General features: G+C 33.4%; 1 protein-coding gene across 4 annotated transcripts in view; it reads left to right on the top strand.

Moving 5' to 3' along the window:
• The first annotated feature begins 1,345 nt into the window (after positions 1–1,345).
• Positions 1,346–10,352, top strand: part of lgals3b (lectin, galactoside binding soluble 3b) — a 15,543-nt gene continuing 6,536 nt past the window's right edge. For 2 of the 4 annotated variants that reach the window (XR_012392635.1, XM_073926980.1), the window contains exons 1-3: positions 1,346–1,408; positions 9,242–9,505; positions 10,160–10,248. Coding sequence is in view for 3 of the 4 variants with exons in the window: in XM_073926980.1 (XP_073783081.1) it covers positions 1,373–1,408; positions 9,242–9,505; positions 10,160–10,248 (389 nt within the window). In the remaining variant the exon portion in view is untranslated. Of the gene's footprint in view, positions 1,409–3,043; positions 3,106–4,889; positions 5,014–6,657; positions 6,669–9,241; positions 9,506–10,159; positions 10,249–10,352 lie in introns of those variants that run through there. The other 2 variants (XM_068214329.2, NM_214693.3) reach the window with 2 other exon arrangements.

The raw sequence follows: 10,352 nt of genomic DNA, 5'->3' as shown, positions 1-10,352 counted from the left end.
TGGGACGCTGGTTCAAAACCTCGGTTCAGTTGGCGTTTCTGTGTGGAGTTTGCATGTTCTCCCTGCCTTCGCGTGGGTTTCCTCCAGGTGCTCTGGTTTCCCCTACAGTCCAAAGACATGCGGTACAGGTGAATTGGGTAGGCTAAATTGTCCGTAGTGTATGAGTGTGTGTGTGTGTGTGTGTGTGTGTGAATGTGTGTGTGGATGTTTCCCAGAGATGGGTTGCGGCTGGAAGGGCATCCGCTGCGTACAAACTTGCTGGATAAGTTATCGGTTCATTCCGCTGTGGCGACCCCGGATTAATAAAGGAACTAAACCGACAAGAAAATGAATGAATGAATGAATTTTTGTGGGGTGAGAAATTGTGGTTGTAAATCCAGGCTAATAGAGCTTGTTGATGGAATTTAGCTAATTTAATAGGTAATTTACCAATGGAATAATTGCACTTCATTAAAAAAGAAAGGCCACCAATCTTTTAAAATATATTGTTAGGAATAAAATACCACAGGGATTCCTTGGAAGCAAAGACTAAACTAACCTAGTACGAGAGCCTCTGGTGCACATTTACGAAGAGTAAACGCGCCACCTTGTGGTCCTGCAATGCGACTTTTTCCCAAATACTGTGACTAAAGCAGTGCACTGGTACTAATAGCAATATGCAATAAAATATACTTCGATTTTTGTATCCTTACTAGGCCTATATAAGATGTTTAATTTTTTTTTAACATTATCATCATTTATTTTGTAGGTGACGATAAATTATACAAATTTCAGATATTTAAAGTAATATTAGCTTAGGCTGCACAGATTGTTTTAGGAGTCACGTTTAGAATTATCTAACATCTAAGTTGCATGCTGCTAGTTGCATTAACATTTTAGTTGCATGTTTGTTTAACAGTTATTAAATATTATTAAGTAATATAATGTCTGCCAGAATTAAAAATAAATAAATAAATAGGTCACACTTTACTTTGATGGCCCGTTGTTGAATTTAAGTTACATTGCATCTACATGCCAACTAATTATCATTAGATTATAGACTGTTGAGTAGACGGATGGAGTTAGGGTTGACATGTTTAGCAGCAGTAGCTAGCAACAGATAGCCTATTAAGCAGACAGTCTACTAATACTCAAATGGACTATCAAAATAAAGTGTTACCAATAAATAAATCAAAGAACATTGAAAAAATGTAATATATATTAGCAATACCTTTTTAAAGAACATTATGAAAACTCTAAACAGTGGCTAGGCGACGGGCGTGGTAGTACCACCAGCTGTTCACCAATCACAACACGGTAGGACAGCAGCTAACCAATCACAACACATTTAGATTTTTTGGAAGGCGGACCTTTATCAAACCCGGAACATGGCATGCCGCTTGTGAAAGTTCTAGGGGAGGAAGGTACTGTAACACTATAAATTAATCATGCGCTTTTCAGACAACAAAGCGTAAAAGTATGTTCTGGCACACCTGAAAACTTAAATAACCTTTTTAAAGAGCTACATAAAACCCCTTTAATAAAAGGTGTCTCTGATAACAATATGGTAGGGGTTGCTAATGTATGCATATTTTTATTTGTGTTTTTTTTTAAGTGTTAGTAGTGTATGTATATATTATTAGCAGTTGAAACTAACGGAGAGAAGATTTCTAAATATAATAGTTTTAATAACTCATTCCTATTAACTGATTTGTTTTATCTTTGCCATGATGTCAGTAAATAATACTAGATATTTTTCAAGACACTTCTATACAGCTTAGAGTGACATTTAAAGGCTTAATTAGGTTAACTAGGCAGGTTAGGGTAATTAGGCAAATTATTGTATAAGGATGGTTTGTTCTAAAGACTATCAAAAAAATATATAGCTTAAAGGGGCTAATATTGACATTAAAACGGTACAAAAAAACTGATTTTATTTTGCTGAAATAAAACAAATAAGACTTTCTCCAGAAGAAAAAATATTATCAGATATACTGTGAAAATTTCCTTGCTCTGTTAAACATCATTTGGGAAATGAAAAAATCAAAGAAGGCTAATAATTCTGACTTCAACTATATATATATATATATATATATATATATATATATATATATATATATATATATATATATATATATATATATATATATATACATACACACATACATACACACTTTTAATCTAATGAGCTGAACCACCAAGCAAGAGTAGTTGTTTTTCATATTGGCAATAAATGATGGATGAAACGAATAAGCAGATCTGGAATATATAGCGTGGTGAATTTTTAAAAAAATCATGTTACTAATACAATGATACTATATTTCTTTGCTTTTATTAAATTCACTGCAGCATCAGATATAAAGGTACAAAACCTTTTTTATTAAATTTTTTGAACTACTAATGTATAGCTACATGCACTATGTACAAATGTGTAAAAAGTACAACCTCAGTGACAGCTTTTGTGACTTTATTTTTGCTATTGTCCTATTCTTACAAATTTTACTAATATATATATATATATATATATATATATATATATATATATATATATATATATATATATATATATATATATATATATTATACTGAAATAGTTCAGATGAATGATGAATGAACAGTGAATAGGTGTGTCTGCTGTATATACTGTAGACCTCCATGCATTGCCAGTTACCACGCAACACTGCATATGTCTTGAACTTATAATCCTCACCTAGTTTCCAAGGCAACTTGGCTTTTGTTCAGCCTTGGATTCTTGGAAGAAAACAGAAACTCCCCTGATTACACCCATCCTTAAAACACATGAAATCGGAGTTTATGCACCTCAGATGAACCCAAGTGCACAACCTTCAGACCACACCGACGCACTAATATTGACACAATCGGATAAGAATGTTTCAGCATACTAGTTAACATATTATTTATAGTCTCGCCTCTGATTAAATGTATTTCCCTATGGATATCGGTGCATTTGTTTGTATTATGAGTGGGTGCGTCCTCTTCTCAGAAGTACAGAGGAGGGTTTAGAGGGGTGTGAGAGTGTATTTTTTAGCTCCACCTTAAATTCCTGCTTGTCTACCAACTTCCTCCACACAACTGCAACTTTGTGCCATCAGCTACACCACGCAGGTATTTATGCCTCTTTTAGCCTCATTTTCAAAACTTTATCAGCACTCTCTGGATTAGACTTTGGTGTACGTGTTTGCATATTGATATTCAAACATGTGTATTTATGTGGTGGGTTAGTTTTGCCTAATGCAAACAGTAGGTGATGTCGACATAAAATGGCATCCTGTGAGTTTTACAGATAGTAAACAAATGGCGCTTTTGAAACTAAGAGCTGAAGTGTACTTTTGCTAGCTTTAAACACATCCGTTCATGAGATTCAGAGGCCTGGTGAAAACCACATGCCTGCTGACGAGTCAGAACTTGCAGTGATGCATTGTTTGCTACGTTTGAGTGCAGATTACACAATAATCATTTTTTCCTCAGGGAATACACTGATCTGGAGTTACGGATGCTTACATGCAACGTTTACACGTAAAAATGTACAGATATTCCACATATTCACTTCATAAGCCATAACATGTCAGTATAAGCCATACATGTCAACAAAACAGTTCATCTTCATAGAGCTTCATTTGATTTAAAGGAATAGTTCGCTCAAAAATGAAAATTCTGTCATCTTTTACTCACTCTTTACTTGAAACAGTCCTGTTTGACTTTCTGATATTCTGAAGAAAGCTAGAAACCTATGGACGTCAATAGAGAAATAGAGGTTTCCAGCTTTCCTGAAAATAAAAGAAACCACAAAGGGTGGGGGCGGTCATAATGGTTTGGAACCAATTTGGGTGCAAGTAAACTGAGAGTACATTTTTCATTTTGGCCAAACTATTCTTTTGCCTTTCTGTGAAACCAGTGTGCATTTATTATGCTCTGCACAGTATTTATTATTAATATCATATTATCTAAATCATCACGCATTCCCTCCGGCTCCATTCACACAGTAAATGTATGGGTGTGGTGGGTGGTTTCGAGGACAAATGAGTCATCAGCTCATGACAAAATGTAATGTAACACCAGGGGACCAATGTGTAGTTTTTAAAACAAATATTGATACAAAAAATGCATGGGTGGTTTTAAGGAGATACAGCATTACCTTTAGCACTCAACTGCACCTATTATTTTCCCAATGTAGTTGACCGGTTAAACATTATAACCAGGGTGCGAATTACACATCGACGATCGGGGGGTTGGGGTCTACTTTTTCAGTAGTAGTTTTGTAATACATGCTTCAGTGAATCAAATTTATGAATGTATTTAAATTACATCTCATTTATTAATGAAATGTATAGATTTTTAGTGTTTTTAGGGATATTTAGTGACTATTTTAGAGGTTACTGTTGGTCAAACTATACAAATTATGTCTAATTTTTCTCTTTTGTTTGACTGCATGCAGATATAAACACCTATTTTACATGAAACATGTTTTGTAAATACTTAAGAAGTCTATGTCAGTGCTCTAGAACTGCCAGTTTCCGGAGAGGTTAAAATCGTACGTTTTTAGACGACTGAACTTGTACGTAATCGTACGAGTCAGCCGATAAACTGACAAAAAGTAAAATACTTAAGTTTCCTCGTGCGATCTGGCTGTAAGATTTAAGATATAAATGAGAGATCAGAGAAAGCTATTTCTTACTATCAAAGGGCTGACCTCCCATACATCTTGTTTTGATGTCCTTTAGGGTGGATCAAGCGTTAATTAGGGGTCAAACCCCTCTGTAATTTGCACCCTGATTATAACAAAGATTTTGTCAAAGTCTATCAATGTCATATCTTTTAGATGCTTTTCAGCAAAAACTTCCAGAGTTCTTCATATAAAAATCAATTAACTGGCTTTTATATTTACTTAGGACAGTGTTTCTAAACCACGTTCCTGGAGGAGCACCAACACTGCATGTTTTGGATGTCTCCTTTGTCTGTTACACCTATTACAGGTCTTTCAGTATCAGCTAATGAGCTGATGATCTTAATCAGGTGTGTTTGGTTAAGAAGACATGGGCTGTTTCTCAATACCAAGAACACAGAGAAAACTGCATTTTGACACATTTTAGACATGTCGGGGACACCCCATAGGCTATTTTTAAGTGACCTGTTATTTTGTAGACATATAAATCCACTTAATATATCAAAATAAGTGTCACTTGGTAACAAATATAAGAAAAGGTACTGAGAGAAACAAGCCTGAACAAGAATACATAACAATTCATACTATACTGTAGCTACAGTATTCATTTATTTATTTAGCTTTGTCCCTTATTTATCAGTGGTCGCCACTGCAGAATGACCCTCCAACTATTCCAGCATTTGTTTTACAAAGCGGATGCACTTCCAGCTGCAACCCAGTACTGGAAAACATCCTTACACTCATCACATTCACACACAAACTCATACAAGGCCGATTTTGTTTACCCATACTGCATGTCTTTGGACTGTGGGGGTAACCGGAGCAAACCCATGGGAAGAACATGCAAACTCCACGCAGAAATGCCAACTGGACTTAAACCAGTGGTCTTGCTGTGAGGCGACCGTGCTAACTACTGAGCTACAGTGCCGCCCCGCTATACAGTATATATAGCTATTCACTTAACATTTGGATGAAATAATCTTTTATTTTTGGACAATTCTAAAGTATTTTTCCTAATATTTCTAAAATAATGAAACACCATATTTCCTTACCCTATAAAATAAGTTGTACAGAATTGTTTTTCTAAAATATTTTATCAATATAGAAAATAGGAATGTTACAAAATGTTTGACAACTTTTTTATTCACTTTAACTTTTTTATTTAACTGGGTAAGAACTAGAACAACTGCTGCATTTAAGATTGTGAAATTGCTTTGAAATATTTCATAAAAATGTGTCTCTCAGTGTGTCTCTTTACTGAAATATCTATTTTTTCCTAAAATGAAGAACATTTTAACATAAAAAAAGTTTAAATGTATGGCAAAGCCAGTTATTGCACAAATATTACCTTCTGTGAAATACATTTGCTCTTACTAAATAATTAGTTAGTCCTACTAGGTATAGTTATAGTAATAATAGAGTATAATAGTTTAGAATATAGTAATGAAATTGAGTAATTATCAATATTAGCTAAATAGCAAGGAACGGAAGGGGTATTTATGTAGCACATTTCATACACAATGTTAATTTAATGTGCTTTACATAAACTAGAAGAACTACAACAACTTGTGCATTCACGATTGTGAAATAGTAGCAACATATTTACACTGGAAAAAATGATTCAATTGGATTTACTACATTTTTAAGGCAAGTGCTTGAAAATAATGTTTAAAAGAGTTGAAACAAATCAATTAAATATAGTATCGTTCAAATTAATTTCTGTGTTTAAATTCAGCTCAAATCAATTTGTGTCTCTTAAGTGAAAGGTTACAAAAGGAGGGTGTATATTGATGGCATAAAAGAGCTCAAATCACCTTTCAGTTCCTACAATAACCACACTTAGATGTGAAACTTTCTTCAAATATCTATTTTTTACCTAAAATAATGAACATTTTAACATTAAAATTTTTTTTTAAATGTATGGCAAAGCCAGTTATAGCACAAATATTACCTTCTGTGAAATTAACAATGTCTTCTCTCTGTTTCCATTTCAGAAATCATGGATGTAAGTACATCTGGTGACGCTTCAGAATAATGGTCTGCCGTCAATACATAACTGTGCAGAAAGTAACCCAAGACAAATATGGAAATAAGTATAACTAAATAATAAGTGACAGTGAAGTTAAATAGAACAAACATCACTAATCAACAATTACTGTACAAAATCAACTTCATTTAGAATCTTTAACTAACTGCAAACAATTAATGTATTAAATAATAATTATAGGAGACTAAGCTGAAGGAAGGTGGTTCATTCCGCTGTGGTGACCCCTGATAGAAGAGGGACTAAGCCAAAGGAAAGTTAATGAATGAATTAATGATACTTTTTTTTAACATTTACTTCCAGTCATTTAGATTATTTGGTAACACTTTACAATAAGGGTGCATTAGTTAACATTAGTTAATGCATTAGTTAACGTGAACTAACAATGAATAAAGCATTTATTAAGCATTACCTAACCTTTGTTAATGTTAACTATACATTTATTTATGTGTTAACTAATGCATTAGTAAACATGATCTAACAGTAATTAAGGACTTTGTTCAGCATTATTTAATCTTTGTTAATGTTTATTTACACATTATCTAATGCATCTCTTTACATGAACAGCTTAATTAGTTCATGTTTACTCACTCATACACTAACGCGTTTGTTAATGGATTAGATCACTTGATCTTATAATAAACAACACATTTATAAAGCAATACTGAATCCTTGTTCATGAAAACTTAGTTAGTTAACGCGTTAGTTAACATGAACAACATGTTAGCATAATTGGTAAAGCTTATAATAAGTGCATAGTTCCTGATCAATGTCAGGGACAAAGGAGGTCTTTTTTGGAGTGCATTACATCGGAACCTCAGCTTTGACTGTTATTCATGTTAGTTAACACTTTACTAACATGATTTATCATGCAAGTCATTTCACTCGGCGGCCATCTTTAAAACGCCTCTCTGGCTGTATGCCCGGGCATTCTCTTTGAATGGGGAAACATCGAATTCTATAAAAACTGCTTGCCAAGCTTACGATTAAAATCCGTATTATGAATAACCAATAAAATTAAACAACAACTGTCTCTTTAGTTTCATTTCTAAATGTTCTATCACACAAAATCTGGTCTGAGCCCCTCCCCCGGAGAATTATCCTTCAATAGCGATCGCTGATTGGCTACTGTACTAGAAGGCGAGCTTTACTTGCCATATATCGATCACTGATTGGCTCCTGTACTAAAAGGCGGGGCTTCATTCGCCATATTGACTGTTACACTTTTCCCCATTCAAAAGCATACAGGTGACATGTCTTGTGTATTCTATAGTCTTTGTTAATAATTAACTTAATAGTTTTTCATAATTACTTAATAGTTCTAAATGAGGCTAATGTTATTTAGTAATTACTGATTAGGCCCACACAGAATTTTTAGCCCATCATTGAGTCTATTTATTTACTTGTGTATATTTGTGTACATTTTAATTTAATCAGTGTTTAAATTAATAATTTTTAATAATTTTTTAGTAATATTATTGACTTATTATTACTGATTTATTTACAATGCAGTTTGTAAAGTCACATTTTCTGACTTTTAGTAAATTTGTTATATAAGAGACTTGCTTTTTTTACCAAATAAATGGATCTAATTGGATTTACATTGTAAACATTAAATACATTTATTTGATTTCACATTATTTTTATTACATATACTAAGTATTTTGTTTAGAGGCTCCTAAAATCATTCCGCATAAATCCACAGATTTGTTTTACAAAATTCTGTGGAAAAATAGTAAAAAACTATCCGCAGATCCAATCTGGGCCTACTGATTATTTATAAAGAATTCTTTTAGCCACATTTGCTCTTACTAAATAATTATTTAATCATACTAGTTATAGTAACAGTAATAATAAAGTATAGTATTGAATATAGTAATAAAACAGTATAATTATTCATAGTAGCTAAATAGCAAGGCAAGGAAGTTTAAGTAGCACATTTCATACACAATGGTAATTCAAAGTGCTTTACATAAACTAGAAGAACTAGAACAACTTGTGCATTCACGATTGTGAAATAGTAGCTGCATATTTGCATATTTACACTGGAAAAAAATTCTTCTTACAATTAAAGCTAAGTTTAAACAAACAAATTAAATGTAGTAATGTTCAACTTCATTTCTTAGTTTAAATTCAGTGAAAAAACTGTACAAAAGCACGCACATCCCTCTTAACTGGGTGCTCAGCCAAAAAAACGCAAAAAGTGCAAATTAAATGTTAATCAAAGGCAGCAACACCAAGGCTCCAAAAATACAAATTTATTAAATTAAAAAGGCTGACTTAATTTAATACATTTGTATTTTTGGAGCCTTGGTGTTGCTGCCTTTGAATAACATTTAGTTTAAATTCAGCCCATATAATAAGTTTGCAGCCTTACCTTAAAAAAAAAAAAAGAGTATATCCAATAAATATATTTTTTTGTGAACAGACCATTTTTCTGAAGTCTAACTGTACATTTTATCTCCTCATTAATTCTATTTATCTACTTTGACACAGTAAATAGGATGCTATAATTTCTGTATATTCTGTTTCAGCTTTCAGATGCCCTTGATGCTCCTCTACAGCAGAACAACCAGCAGGCAGGAGGCCCAGTGTGGCCCGGCCAACCAGCCAACCCCGTCTGGCCTGGTCAGCCTGCTAACCCCACCTGGCCCGGGCAGCCAAATCAACCTGCATGGCCAGGACAACCAAACCAGCAATGGCCTGGACAGCCTGGACAACCGACTGCTCCTGGGTGGCCTGGACCTGCACCACAAACCGGCCCTTATGGTGCTCCTGGACAAGTTCCACAAGTGCTAGTGAGATCTCTTACTCTTCTTGGATTTGTACAGCTTGCAATCAGTTCATTATATACAATTTAACCCTTTTAAAAGCAGAAATCTAAACAATGTTTATATATATGCAGTTGAAGTCAGAATTATTAGCCCCCTTTGAATTTATTTTTCTTTTTTAAATATTTTTTAAATATTTCCCAGAACAAGGAAGTTTTCACAGTATGTCTGATAATATTTTTTCTTCCGGAGACAGTCTTATTTGTTTTATTTTGGCTAGAATGAAAGCAGTTTTTAATTTTTTAAAAAACATTTTATGGTCAATATTATTTGCCCCTTTAAGCTTTTTTTTTTTTTTTTGATAGTCTACAGAACAAACCATCATTATACAATGACTTGCCTAATTACCCTAACCTGCTTTAAGCTGTATAGAAGTGTCTTGGAAAATATCTAGTCAAATATTATTTACTGTAATCATGGCAAAGATAAAATGAATCAGTTATTAGAAATGAGTTATTAAAATTATTATGATTAGAAATGTGTTGAAAAGATCTTCTTTATTTTAGTGGTTTATTGAAGGTGGGTCATTTTTGATTAAATATCAGATGGTTAAATATCTTGTTTCAAATGTTGCATATTTGACGGTTGTTAAAGTGAACGTCTTTTTGTTGTTGTTGCTAGACTGTGCCACTTGATTTCCCTCTACAAAATGGAGCCTATAACAAGATGCTCATCACCATCAATGGAGAAGTCAAGCCTAATGCTAAACAGTAAGAGGAAGAACAACACACATATTGGTATATGGGTCAAAGAAAAATGACAACCACCAAAAACACCATTTGGTGTAACATATTTAGAACAAAAACCAATCGAT

The sequence above is a fragment of the Danio rerio genome, chromosome 17 (genome assembly GCF_049306965.1).
Source record: "Danio rerio strain Tuebingen ecotype United States chromosome 17, GRCz12tu, whole genome shotgun sequence".
NCBI classification, from domain to species: domain Eukaryota; kingdom Metazoa; phylum Chordata; class Actinopteri; order Cypriniformes; family Danionidae; genus Danio; species Danio rerio.
Note: the sequence above shows the minus strand (reverse complement) of the source record. Positions and strands in the feature narration are given on the sequence as shown.